At 45.0% G+C, this 26,662-nt stretch overlaps 1 protein-coding gene across 6 annotated transcripts in view; it reads left to right on the top strand.

Moving 5' to 3' along the window:
• GRM5 (glutamate metabotropic receptor 5) overlaps window positions 1-26,662 on the top strand; it is a 236,217-nt gene that overhangs the window by 79,492 nt on the left and 130,063 nt on the right. For all 6 annotated transcript variants that reach the window (XM_066619211.1, XM_066619208.1, XM_066619209.1 and 3 more), the window contains exon 2: window positions 8,487-8,736. In XM_066619211.1, the coding sequence (XP_066475308.1) occupies window positions 8,487-8,736 (250 nt within the window). The remainder of the gene's footprint in view (window positions 1-8,486; window positions 8,737-26,662) is intronic.

The raw sequence follows: 26,662 nt of genomic DNA, 5'->3' as shown, positions 1-26,662 counted from the left end.
GGATGGGAATGGTGACAGGGTAGATAGTAAAGAATACAGTGGGCCCTCCTTATCCGCAGGTTTGACACGCACAGATTTTACTCAACGCAGGAGCCGACCTGCACTGGAGGACATCACATGACTTCTCAAACACAACCAGAAACTGCCTTCTGGTCATATCCAGAATATGTTTTGAGGTACAGGAAGGATGGAGGTGTTTGGAAGGCACTTCCAATTTCTCACCAAACTGGAAGTGCCTTTTGGAAGGCTCCAACAGGCCTTCTGAGGCACTGGGAGGTCATGCACAACCTCCTAACGCCTCAGTAGTCTGGCCAGATATTTCTGACACACGCTTCCGGTTTGGCGAAAAAGTGGAGGTGCCTATTGGAAGGCTCTGGCAGGCCTTCTGACGCACAGGGAGATCACATGTGGCCTCCCCATGCCTCCAAAAACCTGCTGGAGCCTTCTGAAAGGCACTTCCAGTTTTTGGGCCCCATAGATTCAATTATCCACAGATATCGGTATCCACGGGGGTGTCTGAGAACAGATCCCCTGTGGATATTGAGGGCCAACTATATGGGATTATTTAATGTGCATGTACTTAAGGTTAGTTGCAGTAAGATAGAGGGGTCTAAGGGGTACAGGTGGGACCTCGGTATCCACTGATTTGGCATCCACTGATTTGACTCAACACTGAAAATGGGGTTCCCCATTTAAACGCTTTGTAATAAGGATAAAAAGCACCAAAATCCAATTTCCTACCTTTGCACTGTTAAACCACACTGATTGCAAGCTTCTCAGGTTAAAGATAACTTTAAAGACCCACTTCCAGGTTTCTTGCTCATTCATTGTTGCCCAAGAAAGGAGTGGTATATACACTATACCACATTTAGTCACTAGATGGGGTGAATAATGGAATCTAATGAAATTAATAGTGTATATTCGGATACATTCTGAACAATGGAGGAGCAAGAAACCTGGAAGTGGGTCTTTAAAGCTATTTTTCACTGATTTGATATCCACTGATTTTTTTTTTTTAATCCACTGGGGGGTTCCGGAACAGAACCCCAGTAGATAATGAGGCACAACATTTAATGCGAAAGGCTGCACAGAACATTCTTCCAATGGGGAAGCCCCCAAATTTGTTTACAATATGGCTTTAGAGAAAACAACATTTAGGACCAACATGACCAGGCAGAATTTCATTTCTTTGCTCCATCTTCCTCAATTGATGCCTACGGAGAATCAGAGACTCAGCAAGTGCCCTGGGTTTGGGGAGAGAGAGCTACCAGGATAAAGAAACTTAGCAAAAGAGATGGACCTTTTTCCTGGGGCTGGTCACCTCCTTCATAATTGCAGCTCTTTGTAACATTCATGGCATCCAGCTGCCTGCTGTCTGGACCAGTAATTTCTAACAGATGGCAGAAGTGAGAATTAAGAATTCTGCATATGTGTTGACCATAGGCAGGGAGAGGTGCCTACCAGGTTAATAAATCAAACAGAAAAATTACACAGAAAAATTACACAGAAAAAGTTGAGCAAGCTGGGGGGTGCATCTGTAGCATCTCTAGCAGAAAGAGTTTGACTCTATTCATCTATTCTCTATCCTGAATCACTCAAACCAGCCAACGTCCGCCGATAGAAAGTGGAAATTTTTACATTTGCATAAAGAAATAGAACGGAAAATAGTTTTGATCATGCCATTCCCACTGGGTAGTCATTTTTGAAAACTACAGAAAGGGGAAGATCTTTGAAAAGGGAGCTTTAAGCACTTTGCTTCATGCCAGATTGTATTCAATTTCATCAGGAAAAAAGCACAATCTGTTCCTCTCTCTCTCTCTCTCTCTCTCTCTCTCTCTCTCTCTCTCTCTCTCTCTCTCTCTCTCAATCTTCTTAAGTTTTTAGAGTTGATTCAGTTCATGTTAGGCTAACAGATTTGCAGCAGGTGAAAATTCAGTTGCTTCTTGCTGAAATTAGCGATGTACAAAGCCAAACCTGCCTGAGGAATGTCATTGTTGCCAACTCCTTTTCCCAATTCATTTCAGGGGAAAATTTCTCAGGATTCATCATTACCCTTTTTTTTGCTTCAGGACATTAACTAAATAATTGCTCTGAAGGGAGGAGGGATGTAGAGTGCATATATTTATTTTTTTAGGAAATTCATACCCCCCACCTGCCCCCTAAAAATATCATGCAAGGAGGGGAATGCATCTTCTTACATGGGCAGGCAGGAAGCAGAGGCAGAACAACCTGTCTTGATAGCTGGTGGAAGTGAGCTATCAGACTAGATTGCTGTGTCCTCCCCTCCTTCAGCAGTTGCCTTCAGCTGATAGCCCTGGTAGCCCTGGTAGGCAGCCTGGTTGGCTGCCACATTTCCTGAACAGCCTCACTTTTGCTTCTAGCAAACAAGAATCAGATGCTGCTGGGAGGGCGGAAGACCAGAAGGGGACAGAGGTGGGATGTTGGACATCCCTCATTGGTTTGCTGCCTCCATCAGCCTGCCACTCAAAGTAGCTACTTCAGATAGCTTCATGGTTGGCCCAGATCAGAACTAACTGAAACTACGGGTAAACTACAAATTACCCCCTTTACCCCCTTCTCCTAGGCCAGTGGTACTCAAACTTTTCCAACCAGTGGCTCCCTTGACCCCTGTGGCTGTTGGCCATGACTCCCCATCATGTTCCTGAGGGCTGGAAGTGACAACATTAAACAGGAAGTGGCCAGAAATATTAACTATATGAAATATATTAAATATAATATTATACTATTATATTTATTATAATTTAATATTAAATATTAAATATATATTAACTATATTAATATTAATTATATTAATCATATCATTAATTAAATACAGATCTTAAAAACATATTATTAATACACAGCAATATACATGCTTTATAAATGATCAGCTGCTGATCACTCTTGGAGACAGGATGCTGGAGGAGGTAGATTTTGTCTGGTCCAGGAAGACTAATTTTTTTAACTTTGTAAGCATGCCAATAGAATTGTTTTATCAAATAAACTTTGTGAACAACCAGTCTGACCAACATTACACACACACACATGTGGACCCCAATCCAACTAGTCATTTCTCCCATTCTCCTTGGATAGGATTGAACCCTTTATTAGTTTAATGAAATTAAATTTTTCCAGCAGCTGGTGGGGAAAACAAAAATAGACCATGAAAATATATCAGAGCTGATAAGGGTTTGGCTAGGAGGCTGATTTGTCTCCTATACTAGGAGATGCACAACTCAAGCTTATGCATGTCTGCTCAGAAGTAAGTCCCGTTAGAGTCAATGGGGCTTACTCCCAGGAAAGTGTGGATAGGATTGGGCTGGCAATCACTTCATCAATGGCTGATAAGTATTCCCTTCAAATAGCAAGATTCATCACTTTAAAAATACAGCCTCTCCTCTTCAGTCAAACAAGGATTAATAAATCACTTTAAAAACAGTATCCTTTTTCTGCTCCTGGCCAAGTAAAGTGTGTGCTTCTCTCTCTCTCTCTCTCTCTCTCTCTCTCTCTCTCTCTCTCCCCCCCCCCCCTTTGCCAACTGCATGGAAACAACTTTAAGACCCTTGGTGACTGGTAAAATAGGAAGCATTTCATTTGGGGAGGAGGAGGAAAGCGGGAAGGTTTGGAGATCGGAAGGGGGGAGTGGAAGAGGGAGGGGGTTGAAAAGAGAGATTTCACTTTGATGAGAAGCAATCCCAGGCTGGGAACTAGGAACCAACCAGACAAGGATCAGCAAGGGTTAAGGACTGCAAGCTGAGCATGTACTTGCCAGATGGGGGTTGGAGTTGAAGAGCTTTGGAAACATACAGCGAACATAGAAGGTGGCAGCCTCGGAGTGGAGGGGAAAGAGTTGCTCTCGCAGCTGAGCAACTCCAGTTTCTTCTGCTTTAAAAAAAAACCGCAGACGACGGGCAGAAGGCAGGCTCGTATTCTGCCCAGGGGTGTGACTGTATCGCTGCAAGAGGACATCCTGCGCCTCCCCTCTGAGTTCCTGGCACCTCCCTAAAGAGCCATGCTGCACAGTTTGAATAACAATGTCCTAGGCCCTGCCTAGGATTGTTAAAAATTTTCATGTTTGATGATGTCACTTCTGGTCACAACATCTCTTCTGGTGAGTCCCGACAAATTCTCATTCTAAAAGGTGGGTCCCAGTGCTAAATGTGTGAGAACCACCGATCTATGACAATAGATAATAGAAATGAAGGAGAAGAGTTATATTGAAAATTAAAACAAATTCTGAAAGTTAAAAAGAAAAATAGACATAGTTTCTTTTTGGCAGATGCAACATTATCGGGAGGAAAAGATGCTTCTAATAATTAAATTATGCTCCTCAGTGGAATAGCCGGCTACCCTGGTTTTCTGTTTTCAACCAGATCAGTAGAATGAAAAGGAAGAAGATTGAAGGAGATAAAAGGAGGCAAGAGATGGGGAAGGAGGGGGTGTTCTTTCCTGCCAGTTGCACAGGGAGTTGGATTATCCCATCACAACAACTTATGGGAATGTCGGCACCACACACGTTTGCCTTGGGGGAGAATTCCACAACCAGAGTGCTCTACTGAATAGTGGCTAGTAGATTTTGTTCAGTGATGGGGAAAGGCACTCTGCTTATGCTCATAAGCACTCTTGTTCGTATTGCATTTTATCTTTCTTAAGTAAGCCCTAGCATGGTCAAGCTGTGCCCTGAGATGTCCTGAGTGGTGGCCACTAGAAAATGTTGGCCCCTGAGGCAAGAGAGGGCAGGTGACCTGGGCACCAATTAGAGAGGCACCAGCGACTCCAGTTGCTTCCCCAGTCAAGAAGCCTTTGGAGTACACACACCCTCTCCTCAGCTAGTTGGGCGATTTCTCCGAGTCAGGAAGTGGCTGGAGAACCTGGAAAGTGATGTCATGATGTTGCGTGATGTCATGTTGCATGACATCATGACATTGCCGCCCTGGGAGTCTCTGGTCTTGGGTTACAGATGTCTGTGTTGGCACTTGTGCACAGGCATAAATTGTCTATTCTGATGTTTTCATGCAGGCACGATAGAGCTGAGCTGGCAATAGCCAACTTTTCTGAGTTGCATCTGTTCTGACTTCCAGAAAAACCTCTGAAATGGAACCAGGAGGACATAAGTTGGGGACTGTGTGTGCAGTGACATAGCTAGCGGGAGCAGGGGGGGCAGTCTGCCCCAGGTTCCCCCCTGGGGGGGTGACACCACTAGTGACCAAAATCGCTAAAATTGTGGTCATTAGGAATGATATCATATTATATACCATTCAATGAGTAATTTACAGCAGAATGCAATGGGGGGAAAAAACCCAGAGTGGAATATCTCCATTATAACAAACGTTTTGGCCAAAAGACCAGAAAAAGTTATGGTAAAAAAAATAAAATGCAACTGTCTTATGTAACAAAAAATATACAATTTCCTTAACTCAAAATGGACCATTGAGACTAACTATTCAAAGAGTCAATGAGATGTTGTTATGACACAGCATGGAACCAATAAGGTGTTAACAAGGTGGCACCCTGGGGGGGGGGGTTAACACCAGGGGTGGCTTCAGTGTTTGGGGGGACATGAGCACTACCATAACTCCAGAGTCCAGATCAACCAGGCGGGTAGACCTGGGCTCCTGGTTGAACTTTGGCCTCTGTGGCCAAGGTTTGCTGGGCAGGTAGCCCTGGGCTCCCGTCTGAACTTGAAGCCCAGATCTACCTGCCAGATAGACCTGGGCTCCCATTCCAACTGCCCTTTGGAGCCATCTCTTCCAGGTGAATAGACCTGTGCTCCTGTCCTGGCTTGGGAGCTCAGATTTATCTTCTGGGTAGACCTGGGCTCACATTCCAACCACCCTCTGGAACTCTCTACTAGGCTGGTAGAGCTGGGGTTCCATGTGGATTTGGAGCCCAGATCTACCTACTGGGTAGACCTGGGCTCCCATTCCAACTGCTTTCTGGAGTCTTCTTTAGGCAGTTAGAACCTGGGCTCCTGTCTGGATTTGGAGTCCAGATCTCCCAGGTAGACCTGGGTCCTCATTCCAACTGGTACCCAATTTCACTCCCCATCCTGGCAGAACAAAATTAATTTTGTCATATGGGGGGTATCAATGTATGGGCCACTCTGTATGTGTGTGTGTGTGTGTGTGTGCGCGTGCGTGTGAATATAACTGCCATGAAAAATGTTCATTACTACCCCCATATTGCTGCAATTAAATATACATGCACTCTCTCCCCCAAAAATCTCCTGCTACACCAGGATATTTTGCATGAAAAGCTAATTAGGCAGAGCTTGTTCACAAGTGCTTTTTGGACAGAAATGTCTTGCTTGCTGGAACGCATTTTCCTCAGCTCATCCTCAAGAGCCTTCATACACCACACACTACAGCTATATTATACTATTCCCCTTTGGAGGAACTCAGCACATATTTATGTTGGTCTGATGTCTCATTCCAGAGCAGAGAGAATTTCCCCCACTCCTCCCTTTTCTCTCCAAATGCTGAAAATGGTAACACCTCAGTGAGAGGTCTCATTATTTTTGAAGTGCTCCATCTCATCTACGAGGCACCATCCCTGACTGCTCAGTGAACAAAAAGTGACAGCGCTTCAACCGTTTGGCGCATCGGAGTCAACAGCTGCAGTTATCAGACACCAAAGAGATCCAAGGGATCTCGAAATGAGAGAACGAGCTAGTGAGCTTGTTGCTTAGACATCAATAATACGGGGCCGGCTTATCCATGAGGACAACTGATGTGGTCGCCTCAGGCAGAAGATTGTTGAGGGGGCCCTATCTCTCTCTGCCTATTTGCCTCCACTGCTACTCCTTCCGCTCCCTGGATTGGAAATGGAAGAGGATGACAAAGAGGGAAGAGGAAATGCTGACTTAGATCATTGGTATGGGCTGCTGTGAGATACAGGAAGCTGGACTAGATGGGCCTATGGCCTGATCCAGTGGGGCTGTTCTTATGTTCTTACGTTATGGTGTCTGGGAGGAGCAGACTGGCACATCACTGGGTAAGGGAAAGGCACATTTGGCATGTGGCCTCAGGTGTCAGGAGGTCTTGGGAGAGCTGTGCAATAATGAATTGTGGGTGCTGGGTAACTGTACCCCCAATAGGCCTAATTATTCCTAGTGGGTAGACTCCCAATGTCAGCCTACCCTCACCTTTCCTGAGCTTGGCTCACTTGACCTGATATACATTGCACCTGCTCTGAACTGTGGGCGCTATACCTGCTGAAATCCCTCTTCTAAATAAGTTCAACTATTCAACCACTGGTCCAGCAGCTGCTTTGGTTGCCAGTTCATTTCAAGGTCCAATTCAAGGTGCTGGTTTTTAAAACCCTTAACAGTTTGGGGTCAGAGTATCTGAAGGACCACCTTTTCCCATACGGACCTGCTTGTCCTCTAAGATCCTCAGAGAGGACCCTTCTTTGTGTGCCACCCTTGACTGAAGCAAGGGGGGCAGCAGTGAGAGGAAGAGTCTCCTCAGTGGTGGCTCCCCAAGTGTGGAATTCCCACCCAGGTGAATTACAGTCAGCTCCCTCCCTTGGCCTTTTCCAAAAGGACTTGAAAACTTCTGTTATTTCAAACAGCTTTTGGTGGTGGGTCAGGTGGGGAAACATTTTGGCAGTGAGAATACGGGAGTGGAGACTGCTGGACTTTTTAATCTGCGGTTTGCCTGATGTTTTATATTTATTCTGCTGTTTTAGGCCACTGGGGTGTAGGTGGTTTAAGTATTATTTTTACCTGTGTTATATTACGTATGTTTTTGTTTTCGCACCATCCAATGAACACTTGAGACAACAGATATGGGAGAAAAGGCCACTTTATTTAGCAGTTACAACAGAAGAGGAGGCTGAAACCTGCAGCATCCGAGGCAGCGAAGCCCCCTGTGGTGCGGAGGCGGGACCTCTGGGTGGTACCAGAACACATCTGCCCCCAGGCGGGCATGCACCCGACTCCAAGCCCCGTTGTTCGGCGGCGCAGCTCATCCAGGTCTGTCCCTTAAGGGGAAGGCAGCCAGACCATGGACTGTGCTACCTCGAGCCACTGAGCCTCTGAGGCAGACCCTGCGGTCCCAGCCAGGGCCCCGTCTATGTCCTCGTGCCGCCGAGCACACAGCGCCCACGTGTAAAGGAGGAAGAGGGCTGGGTATTGTGCCCTTTAAAAGGCCTCCGAGCCACCAGTTCTAGCCCTCCTCCACTCCCCAACTGGGAGGAGATCTTGTGTTCCAGGCCAGGCTAAACGAACTCTGACCACCCTTTAATTGGGCAATCGGGATAATCTCGTTGTATACTGCCTTGAAAGCTGGACTTATAGTCTGGGGAAAGGTGGTATAGGTATCGCCAAAATAAATAAACTTAAAATTGACAGGGATCTATCAACAAAACCCCATCCATGCAATTCTGACTTCAAGACCCTGTCCGCTAATTCTATTTGCTCTCTCTTACATCATCCCTTCAGCAACTATTGGCTGACAGCCTTGCGTGTGTTTGTTTTCGTCCAGGAAACTATGGCGAGAGTGGAATGGAGGCCTTCAAAGACATGTCAGCCAAGGAAGGGATCTGTATCGCCCATTCCTACAAGATCTACAGCAACGCCGGGGAGCAGAGCTTTGACAAGCTTCTAGAGAAGCTCAGAAGCCATTTACCCAAGGCGAGAGTGGTGGCGTGCTTCTGTGAAGGCATGACCGTGCGAGGTCTGCTTATGGCGATGCGGCGCCTGGGCTTGGCTGAAGAGTTTTTGCTGCTAGGCAGGTGAGTATAATTACTGCAGAATAATTACTGTCTTTTTAAAAGAGACAATGCAAAAAAAAAAATACGTTTCATTCGGGCTGTCTTATCAGTGCTGTCACTGGATCAAAGCCATTTTGGTTGATTAAGTGTCTGCTTTTTAATCCTTTAATTGCATTTTTACATAAATTTGCATATCAATGAAAGTGCTAGTTCCGAAGCAAAAAAAGAAGCTGGCTTAGCTCCAAGGGGATGGCGAAGGAGACGGCCAGGAGCTGTTCCATGAGTTCTTAAGCAGGCACAAGTGGAAGACTCCTTGCCATGCAGAGTCACAATATATTGGGGGGTTCCCTCGCAGTATAGGTATGCTCCACATAACTTTTTGGCCAATGACGGACCACGTATATGAAGGTGGTTCCATATGATTACCTTGACGGACTTATGTAGCTGTGACCAGCAGCTCACAACCCAATGTGACTCTACATTAACAAAAGATTCCACTGTTCTTTGGATATAATCTGGATTTTTGGACAGTATTTCAGTGCCACCGTGCAACAGTATGATATTCACAAGATGCTACAAGGCATTCTGGGGTTTTACCCAGTTGCCACAAGGCATTCAGGGGTGTCACCTGGCTGCCACGAGGCATTCTAGGGTGCTAGCTGGCTTCCATAAGGCATTCTAGGGTGCTAAGGTCACACAACAATGTAGAATGTATCCCTTTTGTTAAGCAATGCATACCTGTATAAGAAAGAGGGTGTGAGAAAATGATACAAGCTGTAGCCTTGTTTCACAAACACAAGTTGACTACAAAAAGTTTTGGAGAAGAGCTTGTCTAGCATCATGTGCACGCTGGAAAACTGGTCTAGATTTGGAGTTGCTCTCTCATACGAACCAAAGGAGTTCAGATGGAAAACACACTACAGTTGCGAACCTGACATAAGGTTCGATGGGGCAAAAGCCCCGGGCATGAGCCTCTAGATACAGAAAATAGTTAGTTAGTAGTGATTTCAGAAAGTGTAGTAGTTGCAGAAAGTTGTATACGTACAAACCCGCCCCCAGTCCTCCTACCCCATCTTCTAGACCAGCCATTTTCAACCACTGTGCCATAGCACACTGGTGTGCCCCAAATGGTCCCCAGGTGTGCTGTGGGAGTTTGGTGGACGGTCATTTATTACATAAGAACAGCCCCACTGGATCAGGCCATAGGCCCATCTAGTCCAACTTCCTGTATCTCACAGCGCCTCTACCAAATGCCCCAGGGAGCACACCAGATAACAAGAGACCTGCATCCTGGTGCCCTCCCTTGCATCTGACATAGCCCATTTCTAATAAAATAAATAAAATATTTGCATGGGGCAAGTTGGAGTATCTGCTAGGCCAAGGTGCGAAACCCATTTCACATAGAGGGCCAAAGTTAGCATTTGGGATGCTTGCTGAGGGCCAGAAGTGACATCATTAAGCAGAAAGTGACATCATTATTTAGCAGATGATGGCCAGAAATAAGCACTTTGTTCTCACGCAGAAATTCATTAGCTGCAAATGTCAGAAGAGAAAACGTGCAAACCATATTTTCAAGATACGAGAGAGTCCAATTATCATGCTGGGAGAACCCAATTATAACAGGGGCAGGATAAATTGCTTGTGGGGCCCATTTTTGGCGCATGGCCTTTATGTCTGTGCTAGACAAAACAAGTGATCGTGGTTTTTGTGCAAATATGAAAAAACCAGCTGTGGCTCTTATGGAACCAAAGTTCTAGGAATGAAGGAAAATGCTAACTTCATCCTTTTAGAAAGAAAAGATACATTTGTACAAACAAAATGACTCCCAGGCATCCCTTTTTATACCATAGAATCGTCACATGCAGCATGCAACTTGGGACCAGTGTCTACTTGCAGAATCAGAGTCCTGCAAAGGGTCTAAGGGCCCAATCCTAATGGTAGCACTGCCGTCAGGTGCAGCACCGCAAAAGTGGCTACTGCTGCATCCCGTGGCCCCGTGGCAGCTGCCGAAAGTCTCCTCGGGGGAAGCCCCAAGCCTCACAATGTGGCTTCACAAGTCTGCACTGGCTATATTGCAGAGCTGCGTCAGTCCTTCCCCCTCCTGTTCCACTTCTTCCCCTCCCCCTGCCCTCCCCCTGCCCCATGCTACCCACTCCCCACCTCCCGACCTGCTCTAATACCACTTATTTCCGGCTGGCACTGCTGGAGCGCTGGCTGGACCTCTGAGTGGCACTGAGGCTCAGCACTGACTGGTGCTGGCCCAGGAGCAGTGACCCCTTCTCCCCAGTTGCCATGCATTTGCAATACCCAGTGCCAGTGGTAGGCTTGTACAGGCAGGCAAGACCAAGGCGACGTTTCTGGGTCTCCCCATAAAAATGCAGCAATTAGTTCTGAGTTGTCAGGCCCCTTCCTGCCCAACTGATAAAGCTAGCACCTATGGGAAGAGAACATCAGCAGAGGCAGGCAAAGACATCTCCCAACAAAAAACATTTTACAGAGGCACCTCCAAAAGGCAAAAATATGAACACAGTAATTGTCAGCTAGCTTCCTAATAAAGGTGGGTACATTGGGACAATTGGAGAGTATGATGGGCTTACATAAGAACATAAGAACAGCCCCACTGGATCAGGCCATAGGCCCATCTAGCCCAGCTTCCTGTATCTCACAGCGGCCCACCAAATGCCCCAGGGAGCACACCAGATAACAAGAGACTTCATCCTGGTGCCCTCCCTTGCATCTGGCATTCTGACATAGCCCATTTCTAAAATCAGGAGGTTGCACATACACATCATGGCTTGTAACCTGTAATGGATTTTTCCTCCAGAAACTTGTCCAATCCCCTTTTAAAGGTGTCCAGGCCAGACGCCATCACCACATACTGTGGCAAGGAGTTCCACAGACCAACCACATGCTGAATAAAGAAATATTTTCTTTTGTCTGTCCTAACTCTCCCAACACTCAATTTTAGTGGATGTCCCCTGGTTCTGGTGTTATGTGAGAGTGTAAAGAGCATCTCTCTATCCACTCTGTCCATCCCCTGCATAATTTTGTATGTCTCAATCATGTCTCCCCTCAGGCGGCTCTTTTCTAGGCTGAAGAGGCCCAAACGCCATAGACTTTCGTCATAATTTAGGCTTAGGAATTTAAGACTGCTTTTTCAATCTCTTGTCCTCCATTTCCTGCTTCTTTTCATGGGTTCATGGGGTTTTATGGTTGTAATTTTGAAGGTTATATGATTTTATAATGGAGCTGTCCTTTATGAATTGTGAAAGCTGCTTTGGGAGTTCTCATCAACATGCAGGATACAGATCTGCAAATAAATGTTTGCACAAGGTAATAATGGCCTTTGCCCTCAAAGGACTGTCCAGAAATTAATTACTAAATCCCCCTGTAAACTGGAATATTATTAATAGATGCATTTCTATTCTGCTGTTCCCACAAGGGCAAGGTATATACTTCTCCATTTTAACTTCACAACAGTCTTGTGAAGTAGGTTAGACCTGAATTTTTCAACAGGTGTGCCACAAAGGATCTACAGGTGTGCTGTGGGAGTTTGGAACACAGTGGTTGAAAATTGCTGGAAAAAAATCTTCCAGGGTCTGTAGCTCTGTTTTTAGGGCTCTGCTGATAGAGAAAGAGGGATAAATGATTTGTTACTGGTACGGACAGTTTTCCTAGAAACAGAGCCAAGGAAGAGTTTCCCAGAAGTGACCACAAAAGGAGAAGATCATAGAAAAGACCACTGAGGTCAGTGTGCCGTGAGAAGAAAAATGTTGAGAATCCCTGAGTTAGACTGAAGGATGGTGATTTGCTCATTGTCACTCCTAGCGGAGCAGGGATTTGAACCCATGTCTCCCTTTTCATCTGATCTGCTACCCTTCATGCTATACTGCACTATGCTACCCTGGCTCTGCAAAGTAGCCAGCCACAGAAGAAACAAAATAAATCAGCTTGTCCATACAGTACTCATTTAAAACAGAAAGAGTTGCCTTACTTAGGGTTAAACCCTGCATTTCTCATTGTACTTATTATTGCCTCGCCTGTTCGCATGCAGTTCTGTGCTGATGAAAGATCTAGTCGTTTAAGCAACAACACAGCTCTGGGGCATCTTTGATGCACCTTAAAACATTTTAAATGCTCAGCAAATGTTTGCTTCTGCTGCTGCCATAGAATTGGATTCCATCCATCCTAAAAAGGTGGTCGCTCTGAATTCTAGCCATAAAACACATGATCTACTATAACCTTACAATTATTTTACATAAATAGGTAGGCATGCACACGGCTGAATGTGTTTGCGCTGGTGATTCAGAGCTTTTCCTCGCATCGCAAGAAAGGAGTTAACCTTACATGGGGCTCTGATTAGATTCCAGAAACAATCTGGCTGTCTTCTGAACATATTGCTGAAGAAATGGAAAGGTACTAATTGTGTTAAATTGAATGAATTTTATTCCTTGTTAGCTGGACAAAAATTACACTTTTCTGGAATGCAGACTTTATTAGTCACTGAGATGGCCGTTTTTATTTGTAGGCTGAGCTGGGGGTGGGGCCAGGATCCAGCATTTGGGCCAGATCCTGACCCCTCTCCCAGGCAACCCGGTACAGTGCTAAGCTGCTCAGATCTGTGCCACCTCTTTTAGTGGTGCAGATTAAATTAGACCTATTGAGGCTGCTGCCACATTACCCCAGGTAAGGGGAATGAATTCCCCTTGCTGTAGCCAGCTCCAACCCTGAGCTACATATGGGGCAGGACTGCCCGTTCCAACCTGGGTTAGGATTCGGCTGCCCCTCATATGCACGTTTTCAGCACACATTTTGATTGCTTTGCATTCTACTATAAAGTCTTTTATTTTATCTCTAAGACTCTACAGACCTTGGCAGTGAACCTGGGGCCCTGAAAAAAATGTTTCCAAGTGGGCCACGCAGCTCCTAGAGCTGGCCCTGTATATTTAGTATTTTCAAAAATTGTTTTATATAGAGACAGATTTTTATTGAATGAATATGAGCAAGGAGGGATGACTGGCTATGATTCTTTTTCTCTCTTTTTTTGTACATTTTAAAAGCCATGTATTTTAAAATCTGAAAACAATCCAAGAGATTGGTTTTACAAACCAATCACCACACAATGGGGGCTTCTCCCAACACGGTTCATTTTGCAAGCTCCAGTGGCTCTGAAACAAGGCTGCATAGAGTAAGAAAAAGTTCTGATGTGTCAAATGGTAGATGTGATTAATTTTCCTTATGATGGGATTAAAAATGAGAAAGTGGCAAATAGCAAACATGTTCCTCCCCTCCGTCTGACTGACTGATGGCTTGTAGCGAAGCTGCCCTGTCTCCGGAGGTTAAAGCTGAAGGTGACTGATAACGTGGCTAAAATACCAAAAAGAAGCTCAGTCTGTTGGTGAGAGCCTTGAGAAAGCCTTGTAAATCTTGGCAGGGAGAGACAATTTTCAGGAAGCCATGCAAGTTGTGTGAGGGGGAGCCGTTTTCCAAAGAAAAAGAGCCAAATGACATTCGCTTGATCTTTATCCTTTTAATTGGAAAAATCTTGCAAGAACTGAAAAGGTGAAGTGAACAATCTGTGGAAGAACAGAAATTGTAGCTGTTAAAAAAAATGGAAAATGGATATTTTAACAATTGCATGGGCAGTTACTTCTTGTGTTTGGCTGTAGAGCCCTCGACAGCATCTTGTCCCAGCGTTCCGTTCCCCTGGCCTATGTATCTGCTGCCACTTTCAGTCCTTCGACTCAGCCGTCCTAAGCCATTTGCTTTCTAAAATGATGGCCTATTTTTCCTTCCAGCTTCTAATGCCTGCAATCACTGCTCAAGACATCTGCGAGCACAACCTCTTTCTTTTCCTTGAAGCCGCAGGTCAAAACCAGCGCTCAGAATAATAGGAGAATGAACCCCTAGTGGAATCTACAAACCCACCCGTTTACTCCCCTGTTTGCGGACTTCCAAATTACCTGGCCTCATTTCTGAAGTGAAACCATTGGATTAGGCATTTTCCAGTGTTCTTTTTTTGTTTGGTTTTTGGTTGATTTGTTTTTTGCTTCTGAATTTTGTCGAGAGTGCGGTGTACACATAGTTTGCTAGGCTTTCAGTTCCCTTCTATCTAGTCATGCCTTCTCCTCTCTACATTACTGATGTACGTTTGCAGAATACTAAAATACTCCTCCCTGAAAAGCAACGTTGATGTTGCTTTTGTATGTATGTATGTAACTATACATACAGAGAGGTGTATCTAGGGACGTGCAAGTAGTACATGTGCCCTGGGCACCACTTGAGGGGGTTGCCAGATTGCAGGGCCACTGCCCAGTTGTTTACGAAAGGGAGTGACAGGGCAGCCCCCCCACCCACCCACCCCCATGGTGCTCCAGGTCTTTCATGGGATCTCTGCGTGGGCGGGGGGGGAGGGCAGCACTTGCTGCTTCAAGCGCTGTGAAGTTGGGCCCACCTGGCCCCTCATCTCCATTTGACTCTGAAATGGAGTCATTCTGGAAGTGGGGGAGGATGTAGCGACCCAGGGGGATGATGTTTCTGCATCACCCAGCCATGGGTACCAGGATGCCCCAGGATGCTGCCATACATACAGTTATATCAAGACTCAGTTTGTGTCTTGCTCAATGCTCCGGAGTGCACATCAATAAACCTGGGCAGGAAATTGCTGAGTCCAACTATATATCCATCTAGCTCATAATTGGGCAGGAGGTCTGGTCTAGAGGGTAGAGCCTCCGTCTGCCTGAAGATAACATCCACAAGGTCGCCAGTTTGAGGCCACCAGCACCGTGCGACCTTGAAGCAGCTGACAAGCTGAAGCCGAGCTATTCCATCTGCTCTGAGTGTGGGAGGATGGAGGCCAGGATGGAGGCCAGATCAGAACGAAACATCTGAATTGTTGTGGCTCTTGAAAGATAGAACCTTCTTTGAAATTGTAAAAATCCCTACAGGGATTTAAATAAGCCTGCCTATGTAAACCGCCTTGAATAAAGTCTTGAATAAAGACCAAGAAAGGCGGTATATAAATACCTGTACTATTATTATTATTATTATTATTATTATTATTATTATTATTATTATTATTATTATTATTATTATTATTATTGCCAACATGGACAGGCAGCAGCTCTCAGGGGGTTCAGGGAGGAATCTCTGCCCTGCCTGAAGATGCCAGGTATGCAGACTGGGACCTTCTGTAGGCAACACAGGTACTTCCTGGTGCAATCAGTCACATCAAGATTTCACATCAAGAAGTTGCAACAACAGTTTTTGTACTGCTCTGTCAAACACACAGGGAGAAAAAAATTGGCAAATCAAGTTAAAAAAACTGAACATTGTGGCAAACGGTACATGCGCCAATTCCAGAATTCATTCTAGGCAGGTTCCTATTAAACTGCAATTCAGGAGAAGTGGAACGTAGAGCAGTGCAAAGTAACAAGAAAGAACTGAATCTTGGAAATTGGTGCATTCCTAATTCTGTCTAGGAAATGAAAGAGAACATGACTGCTTGGATCATGGGAACCACTGCTAGCTGTGTGTGTGTTTGCCCATTTCACACATTATGTCTCTTTCTAAATAAACAGAGTCAGGACAATCAAGCTTGCATGCCTGAAAAGTGCAAGAGCTATCCTACAATAACTTTCACCATTCATTCATTCATTCATTCATTCATTCATTCCAGCAATACTATTACAAGTTGAGTATCCCCTATCTGGACTGCTTGGGATGGGAAGGTGTCTGGATTTTGGATTTGTCTGGATTTTGGGATAATTTCATAAATATAATGAGAAATAGTTCCTCTTGCTATTTCTATACCCAGAGTGTAATTAGTCTGTGGAACTCCTTGCCACAGGAAGTAGTGATGGTATCTTGCCTAGATGACTTTAAGAGAGGATTGGACAAATTTCTGGAGGAAAAGTCCATCATGGGTTACAAGTCATGGTGGGTATGTGCAAGCTCCTGGTTTTCGAGGTAGGCTACCTCAGATTGTCAGATGCAGGGGAGGGCACCAGGATGCAGTTGTCTTGTAGTCTTGTGTGTTCCCTAAAGCATTTGATGGGCCACTGTGAGATACAGGAAGCTGGACTAGATAGGCCTTTGGCCTGATCCAGCGGGACTCTTCTTATGTTGCTCTTTTCACTGTTACCCATATGGGTGTCTGCTGGCCTCTTTGATATGTTTCTACAGTGTCTGTACAGGTACACACCACAGAGCAGAGACAGAACTTACAGCTTGTACCTGCACTATACATGGGACTGAGCACAAGACCTTCCAGCGTTCACACAATAGAAAACAAAACTTAGACAAAAATGTCTGGATTTTGGAACAGTCCAGATTTTGGATGTCCAGATAAGGGGTAATCTACATGTATTTAAAAAAAAAAACAAACAATAATATACTGATAAAACAATCAGTATCTAAAAATTAATAATATACTGATGAACTGCCCCCCTCCTCTCACTCTCTGGATTGGCAAAGAAGGATGGAGCAGAAAAGGAAGTGTGGAGGAGAGGAAAGTGGTGGGCTAGACTGGCCTCTTCTTCTGCTTCACTCCCTTTGGTGGGAGGAACAGAGGTTCGCATATCACCTGGTAAGGGCTGGCAGCATCTGGCATGTTGCCTTAGATGCCAAGAGGCTTTTGGGCTGGCTCCATGTGCACTAGGCCTTTTACATGAGGAAATTCAAGGGAAAAAGGTAAATCCAGTGAGGCCTAAAGATAATGAATAGCTATAGTTTAAAAAGGCAGCCAATTCTCTGAAAATACAAAGAAAAAAAAATCAAGAAAAAAAATTGTACAGGATAATGTTGTTTAATTGCAAATAGATCTGCTCAAGTGGTTGGAAAATCATGTTAAAATAAATTATGAGTTTCACTGTCAGGATGACAGTTTGGTCTAATGTTTTTGGCGCCAGTTCCAGAAAACTGCAGAAAAAGGTCTCCACCATCCATCTTCTTTCTCCGCATAACCTGGCTGGCTCCACACATTCCTACATAGATCAATGGATATCTACGTATAGACCCAGAACCAGCATATACCAGCCTCACAAAACTGCCCGGATCCCAGCATTCCAGCAGGACCCATCCCAGATGCCTACACTTGACTAGCTTTGGCCAGTGTTATTTCAGAAGATTTGAACAGTTCAGGATCTGGACAAATCAGACCAAAGCTATTACAGAAGCTTTATTCCCAATATGATGTAATGGTACTTGTCATCTGGGAAACCCTATCAAAAACACCAGTCTCCTGGAGGTAGATGCCAATTCCTATACACCAGGCCAATCTTAGCAGGTTAGCAATCCTATTTGAGCCCAATGGAAGGGTTGGACCTAGGTGATAATTTCCTGGCTGCTGCCATTTTTCCCCCCACTATACATGCATCAGCTGAGTGTAACAGAAAGATCCACCAGTGTTGTCCAGGAGTAAAGCCCCTCCTAGCCTTAGGGAAGCCATCCTTGGAGGAGAGCGTCCCATGGAGAGCATCTTCCTGAAGGCACTGAGAAATTACAAAATTTTATGGTTGTTCAGCCATAGACCATTACACTTTACTTGTGAATAACTGCCACATATAAGTGAACAAGCTATACAACAACCATGAAGATTTGGAAAGAATTATCCAAAATTTGAAGAAACAGCTAAGTTCTTCAGTTACTTAATACACAGGGCTTTTCTTTCTTTTTTTTAAATAAAAACATTGCCAGGAAGTGATACAAAATCTCAGTTTTAATGAGTCATAAGAACATAAAAACAGCCCCACTGGGTCAGGCCCTAGGCCCATCTAGTCCAGCTTCCTGTATCTCACAGTAGCCCCACCAAATGCCCCAGGGAGCATACCAGATAACAAGAGACCTCATCCTGGTGTCCTCCCCTGCATCTGACATAGCCCATTTCTAAAATCAGGAAGTTGCACATACACATCATGGCTTGTAACTCGTAATGGATTTTTCCTCTAGAAACTTGTCCAATCCCATTTTAAAGGCATCTAGGCCAGATGCCGTCACCACATCCTGTGGCAAGGAGTTCCACAGACCAACCACACGCTGAGTAAAGAAATATTTTCTCTTGTCTGTCCTAACTCTTCCAACACTCAATTTTAGTGGATGTCCCCTGGTTCTGGTGTTATGCGAGAGTGTAAAGAGCATCTCTCTATCCACTCTATCCTTCCCGTACATAATTTTGTATGTCTCAATCATGTCCCCCCTCAGGCGTCTCTTTTCTAGGCTGAAGAGGCCCAAACGCCGTAGCCCTTCCTCATAAGGAAGGTGTCCCAGCCCAGCAATCATCTTAGTTGCCCTCTTTTGCACCTTTTCCATTTCCACTATATCCTTTTTGAGATGCGGCGACCAGAACTGGACACAATATTCCAGGTGTGGCCTTACCATAGATTTGTACAACGGCATTATAATACTAGCCGTTTTGTTCTCAATACCCTTCCTAATGATCCCAAGCATAGAATTGGCCTTCTTCACTGCTGCCGCACATTGGGTCGACACTTTCATCGACCTGTCCACCACCACCCCAAGATCTCTCTCCTGATCTGTCACAGACAGCTCAGAACCCATCAGCCTATATCTAAAGTTTTGATTTTTTTGCCCCAATGTGCATGACTTTACACTTATTTACATTGAAACGCATCTGCCATTTTGCTGCCCATTCTGCCAGTTTGGAGAGATCCTTCTGGAGCTCCTCACAATCACTTCTGGTCTTCACCACTTGGAAAAGTTTGGTGTCGTCTGCAAACTTAGCCACTTCACTGCTCAATCCTGTCTCCAGGTCATTTATGAAGAGGTTGAAGAGCACCAGTCCCAGGAGAGATCCTTGGGGCACACTACTTTTCTCCTTTCTCCATTGTGAAAATTGCCCATTGGCACCCACTCTCTGGCTCCTGGTCTTCAACCAGTTCTCAATCCAGGAGAGGACCCAGATACCGCCCTTTCTCTTCCCTTGAGAAGAGGGCTGCTAACCAGTGTAGGGTTTTTAAGTACCCCTAAACAAACAAACAAAAGCTATGCAGTCAGACAGCCAGCAGCAGGTGGCTAAATGGGGAGAGGATATTTTGCTTTACCATTAATGTTAACACAGAAATGGAACCTGGAGGATATTTGGTTTTGTTCCATGAAGGATGTGCTGATAACATTCAACTGTTATTTCATTAATGAAGATATTTAAACACAACTGTTCAGCAAAAAAAAAAGGTCACGGTGTGTTTTACACAGCAAAAAAATAAAGTGTGTGTGTGAGAGAGAGAAAGAGAGAGATAGAGAAATCCTTGAAAGTCAAAATGTTGCATCCTGCCCACAGGAGACTGGACAAAAAGGCAATAGGGGCCCTGGCTTCCTCGCCCTGCTGCTGAACTTGCACAGATGCTAAACTCGCAGTGCCTTACTGACACTTTGTTCGCGAAGCACTTGGTGTCCCAGAGGCCATGCGCGCTTCTGCAGAGATGCTCATGGGGTGGCAGGCACTAGCTTTATACTCCTAGCTAGCTCCTCCTCCCTCCCTCCTTGCTGATTGAAAAGGGGCTGGTCTTCCCTGGTGAGATTTTCCTGAATGAGGTGCTTGGATTTGCCTAATGGGGCTCTTATCAACTCCTAAAGGTCAATTGCTATGACCTAAAGTTCAGTGACTATGCTAAATTGCCCTGGCTGGGTGGGAACTGGCCCTTCCTAGGTTCTCACCCTCCTACTTCAGTTCTCTGAGGCTGGACTGTTTTTTAACTTCAAGCTGGTTTTTTATATGAGTTTTTTTGGCTTGGCAGAACTTACACACTAAGGTTTAAATCCTGTTTAGCCCTGCTAAAATCCTGCTTTTATTAAGTGTGCACCTTTATTTTTCCCCTGGGGGCTGGGGATAAGAATAGGCCCTCAGTTTGGCTGTACCTGTCGTAAGAGGCGACTAAACAGCCAGGTAGATGGAACTTGTCAGCCTGGGAAGGCAGCTCATCTGAGAGAAGGAAAACTCTGATCCCAAACCTCCACTGCCTTGTGGCTACATCCAGGTATGGAAAAGGCTTCAGGAGTCAACCTCGAGGCAAAATCCAGAGCCGGAGTCCCTGAGGCAGTTCATGGCTGAACACAGTCATGTTCTGGCAACTCCTGCGACGCCGCTCGAACCAACTGTATTGGCTTCTGCCTTTCCGTTGGACCATTTCAGCGACGTGGAGAGGGGGGATTTGCTGCATGGGTAACAGTCTATCCTCCATATCTACTTTACCCAGGCTTTGCGCACTGGAGAGGACACTCTGTTCCAGAACCACAATTCAGAGCGTGACACCATAGTCTTCCGAGACTGAAGGATGCCAACAAGAGACCTTTATTTAATTTATTTATTTATTGCTCTCACCTAGATCCTGTGTCCTAATTTACTGAACTTTTAGATTATGTTCTAACTTAGATTAAGTTTAACTTGGGTTAAGTATAGGGTTAATTTAAACCAAGTAGAAAAACTTGCTTTCCACTTTATCCTCCTCTGTTTTATTTATTTTTCCAAGTGCCTGTACCTTGGGTTCTTACTCACAAGTAGGACTCTGCTCCTGCTCAGAGTAGACCTCTGTACGCACTTACGTATTTATTTTTATTGTCCTCACCTAGCTCCTGTGCCGCAACTTTCTGGACCTTAGAATCCCTCCCTCAGGTTAGTCATTTTTTCCCCCCAAATCTGACTTCAGGAGCAAGAGAAAGTAATTAAAAATGCTTCCAGTTGTAATTGGGGCTGATTAGCCACAACAAACATTCATGTCAAAGTCAAAGGGAAGGATTTTGAAATCTCCCAACTATTCTGTTTGAAGGAGGAGACGAGGATTTTAATTAGAAGTTTACCGGTTATAAAGCTTTCCTAGATCATAGTTCACTTGCAGGAATACTCCAGAAGGGAGTGGATAAGTCCAGAGACCTCCTAAGGCAGACGCTCTTTACCTGTCTCCCAGGTACCATCTTCCATTGAAATGAACAGGTCCTCAACATGCTTTGTTTCTGCTTGAGCATAAGAACATAAGAACAGCCCCACTGGATCAGGCCATAGGCCCATCTAGTCCAGCTTCCTGTATCTCACAGCGGCCCACCAAATGCCCCAGGGAGTACACCAGACAACAAGACCTGCAAGGCCTCCTGGGAATTGTAGTTTAAGAACATAAGAACAGCCCCACTGGATCAGGCCATAGGCCCATCTAGTCCAGCTTCCTGTATCTCACAGCGGCCCACCAAACGCCCCAGGGAGCACACCAGACAACAAGAGACCTCATCCTGGTGCCCTCCCTTGCATCTGGCATTCTGACATAACCCATTTCTAAAATCAGGAGGTTGCGCATGCACATCATGGCTTGTACCCCCTAATGGATTTTCCTCTAGAAACTTGTCCAATCCCCTTTTAAAGGCGTCTAGTCTAGACGCCAGCACCATATCCTGTGTCAAGGAGTTCCACAGACCGACCACACGCTGAGTAAAGAAATATTTTCTTTTGTCTGTCCTAACCCGCCCAGCATCCCATAGTTCTCGTCTGACATACTAGCTAAAGTGGAGAAATGGGGGTAAGTATTGCCTGTCAGTGTCTTGCTGAAAAAAAACAAAAATGGGAATAGTTCTTTTGTACCTCAGTATATATAACTTACTCAGTTCAGAGAAGGTTAGTTAAGGAACTCAGGACACAATCCTAACCATGTGTTAGACATATTTTCTTTTATTTGATGTTCAGACTGTAGCCTCCTCTTGCAAGAGTCTCGGCTTTTGTTTATACTCCCGGTGGGACTTTTTTATCCGCAGGGTCAGAAGCTGCAGATTCAGTGCCCTGGGTTCTGAACCTGCGGTGGAGGGCCCCACCTGACCTCCCAGATGCATTTGGAAGCACCTTCTGGTCACATCCAGGAGACTTTCTGAGGACCAGGAGGCTAGACATGACCTCTCTCGGTCTCAGAACGCCCCCTAGAGTTTTTCAGGAAAACTGGTAGTGCTTTTCTGTCACATCTGAGTGGTCCTCCGAGAACCTCCACATGCAACCGGACAATGCTTCCTATCATGTCTGGAGGTCGGTTGAGAGCCAGATCTACGGATTTGGTTATCCGCAGACTTTGGCATCTGCGGGGGTTCCAGGAATGGAAACCCTGTGGGTTCCAAGGGCCATCTGTACTCTGAAGATCTCTGCATACACTTAGGGCGCAAACCTAACCGGCAGTTATGCCATCATAGGAGGCCCTGGAGTGTCGCATTTGTGCCTCTGTGGACAGGAGCCACATTGGCGCATTCAGATGCGCCGATGCGTGGAGGCAGGCAGAAGCCTCCATGGTGGTTCTTGCGCCAGCACAAGCAGCAGAGGGAGGCTTGGGGAGGTGGGGAGGGGGTGGAAGGGGGTGTTTCTGGGCAGGGAGAGGGTGGGTGATGGGCGACCCCGGGGGCAGGAGCGTGGAGAGCCTGGGACAGGGCTGGGACCCAGCAGTTATGCTGGATCTCAACCCCCATCCCCGGAGAGAACGGAGCGGCTTCCAGCCGCTTCGCTCTCCTCGGACTTGCGCCACCTCCAGAGGTGGCGCAGGTCCAAAGACACATTGGGGCATGCAGCCTTTACCCAGGGTTAAGGGGAAGACCTTCCCCTTGCCCCTGGCTGAGCTGCTGCAGCCAGCGAACCTGTGTTGGATGCAGAGCAATCCTCCTGGCTTGCCTGCTCCAGCACAGGTTTGGATTGTGCCCTTAGTAGCACTATATAAGTAGCAGGTAAGATAATAGTTATCTAATATTATTTTTGAAATATTTGACTTCCTCTTCCATTTTTTAAATTTTCTATTTTTTTAATTTGCAATAAAGGAGAGTGGGATTTGAGAATCTGTGGATCTCTTTAAGAAAACATTTGGGAAATCTGTTGAAGCACATGTTTGTACTAATAAAAACAAAAAAAAATTTAAGTACTAGATGCAGCTAGTAGATATGGAAAAATACATGATCAGAGATTAACTTGTACTAAGAATGAATGTCCTCTATCTCTTAATCGGGTTGGTTGTGTTTTATGGGCTTTTCCAGTATTATGGATAATTCTGTGGCTTGCAAAGTGAGATGTGGATTTATTTCAGTGGATTTTTTTTTACGGTTGAGTGTAGCAAGATGGTGTATTTCTAATGCCTTACTGACCTTGAAATGTAAAATTCATAAGTGGAGCCAAAGCTAAAAGATTTACGTTGAGCCCACATCTGCTTGCCAACTACAAGACTCTCAGCCAAGACAGATCAAGGCTTAACTTTTCTTATAGGAACTGTGGCTCGTTCTGGGCACTGAAGATGGATATTGGAGGAGTTTCAATGGAGAGTGGTAAAGAGGGTAAAAGATCAAAGGTTTTTGCTGAATCAAACCTACTCTCTTTTTTTAAACATATATTTTTGGCTGTTCTCCAAACATATTTTTGTTTTCTGGTGATTTTTTTCAGCACTCTTTAGGAAAATGTTTGCTTAATAGTTCTATTCACTTTGTGTTTCCTAATAGGGTAGAATCAGATTCATAGCTAATCCTGGAAGAATGAAACAGCCCATTACTTAGGGAAAGCAGTATTAAACAGAACTGAAAAGCCACATATATTTGGTCTGGGGGCTCAAGGAGGCTTGTACCATACAATATAGCATTAGTCTTTATTTTTGGGGGGAGGGGAAATTACTACCTCCAATGCTAATTACACCTGAGCTGAAAGTTTTCTGGTGAAAAAAAAGTAAGATGGCTAGTAAGATGGGGGGACGGTCAAAAGGGAGACTGAGATTGCCCCCACATTATATATAATTTTTGCCCTTTCTGTTTCATGGTGGCAGCCACAATTATTTTATTTTTGCTCCCAGAAGCATTTGAAAATGATGTTTTTTGATTATGTGGAATTACTCTGACACGTACATCGGGGGGGGGGGGATGATGCCCAGAGCCCTGGGAAGAGTGCCTCTCCATCCACCAGTGAGGTTCCCACCACCACCATTTGCAAACCTCCAAAATGGATTATAATCACCATGAGGTGGCTAAATAGGGAGAGGATATTGTGCTTTACCATTAATGTTAACACAGAAATGGAAACTGGAGGATATTTGGCTTTGTTCCATGAAGGATGTGCTGATAACATTCAGCTGTTATTTCATTAATGAAGATATTTAAACACAACTGTTCAGCAAAAAAAAAAAAAAGGGTCACGGTGTGGTTTACACAGCAAAAAAATAAAGTGTGTGTGTGTGAGAGAGAGAAAGAGAGAGATAGAGAAATCCTTGAAAGTCAAAAGGTTGCATCCTGCCCACAGGAGACTGGACAAAGAGGCAATAGGTCTAAACAGCATCCTAGGAGGTTAAGCATCAAGGGGGCTTCCCAATTATAAGTGCAATTCAGCCATGAAATAAACTGTCAAGAGTAGTCAGAGCAGCGCCCTCCATCAGATTTACATTTGCTTTACATTAGTCTTCTGACCTTCTGGGATCTGTCAGCAGTGTCCATGCATCTCATTTTCCACATCAGTAGGACACGTACAGATGGAAGAAACCGCTAAGCTTTTATCTGCTGCTTTGCAGCGCCACCCCCGATGATGTCTGGAAAGTGTATTGCAGCTGCTCAGATCAACTGCATCAAGTCATCTAGGGAGGCAATAACGGACCTAATGGTTTTCTATAACCGTTGTCTCAGACCTGGCTTCTCATCCTGCATTTGCCCAGGTTTGGGTGGAACCATTTCATTTCCTGGCTCAATTCAAGGTGCTGGTTTTGCAATTTAAAATGCTTTATGGCTAAGGGCCGAAGAACTACTTTCTTCCATATCAGCCGGCACATACCCTATGGCAGTGGCATAGCCAAAGGGAGTCAGGGTGGTCAATTTCCCTGGGTGTCATGCCTGGGGAGTGTCAGGGGGAGGCTTTTTGAGGCCTTCTGGGACCCGAGGACACTGTGTGCAGCCTTCCCAAGTCTTGGAAGGTCTTAAAAGCCCTGCCAGAGGTCTTAGAAAGGCACTTCTGGTTTTAGAAAAACTTGGAAATGTCTTGAGGCGGTTGTTAAAAAAAACTGTGCCCCAGATGCCAGATGACTTAGCTATGCCATGTTCTATGGTCATCTGGGAGGACCCTGCTGCATTTGCCACTCTTGGATAAATTCCAGTTGGTGGTTACAAGATATAGGGCCTTCTCTGTAAACCCACAATTCTGGAATTCCTCCCACTTGAATTCAAATCTTTGCCCTCAACCTTCTGCAGGGGGCTGAAGTCCTTTCTTTTTCATTTTGCTTTCCCTCCTTAAGTTCTGTTAGTAAGTATGTTTGTTTTTGCATCATTTAGAGCAGTGATTTTTCAACCTTTTTCATCTCACAGCACACTGGCAAGGCATTAAAATGGTCAAGGCATAACATCAGCCTTTTGACAAGGCACACTGTGCTGTCAATGGGGACTCACATCCCCCAATGGTCCTATTGATAAATGACCCTCTCCCAAATTCCCGTGGCACACCTGGGGACCATTTGCAGCACACCAGTGTACCACGGCACAGTGGTTGGAAATGGCTGATTTAGAGCTTTAAAGTATGTGCTTGCTTCTGTTCTTACTGTTGATTTTTTGTGTTTTCCACTTGTCTCTGATGTTAAAATGTATTTATGCTTGCCATTTTTCTATTATAACAACATACAAAAAATTAATATTGTAAACTGCCTTGATTGCCCAGTGTTGCGGGGAAAAGGCAGAGTGCAAATTTATTTTATTTATCTGAAGAATTGACTTTTCTCCCACACCCAATGTCACTTAAGGCTGCTTACAGAATAAAAACAGATAAGGTGTGTGCTGCTTAACAACATTCTGCTTAATGACCTGCCTCATATACGATGGTGGTCAAAGCACAACAAAGGCACTAGATTGGGCTGAGTGTTCACTTAACAACCTAATCGCATAACAATGGGGATCAGAGAACGTATCCCTATTGTTAAGTGACACAAACTTGTACTTTTATCTGTTTTTATGTATGGACTTTTATACA

This window comes from Tiliqua scincoides, chromosome 3, assembly GCF_035046505.1.
Source record: "Tiliqua scincoides isolate rTilSci1 chromosome 3, rTilSci1.hap2, whole genome shotgun sequence".
NCBI lineage: Eukaryota > Metazoa > Chordata > Lepidosauria > Squamata > Scincidae > Tiliqua > Tiliqua scincoides.
The sequence above is the reverse complement of the archived record's forward strand: the minus strand, read 5'-3'. Positions and strand labels throughout refer to the sequence as shown.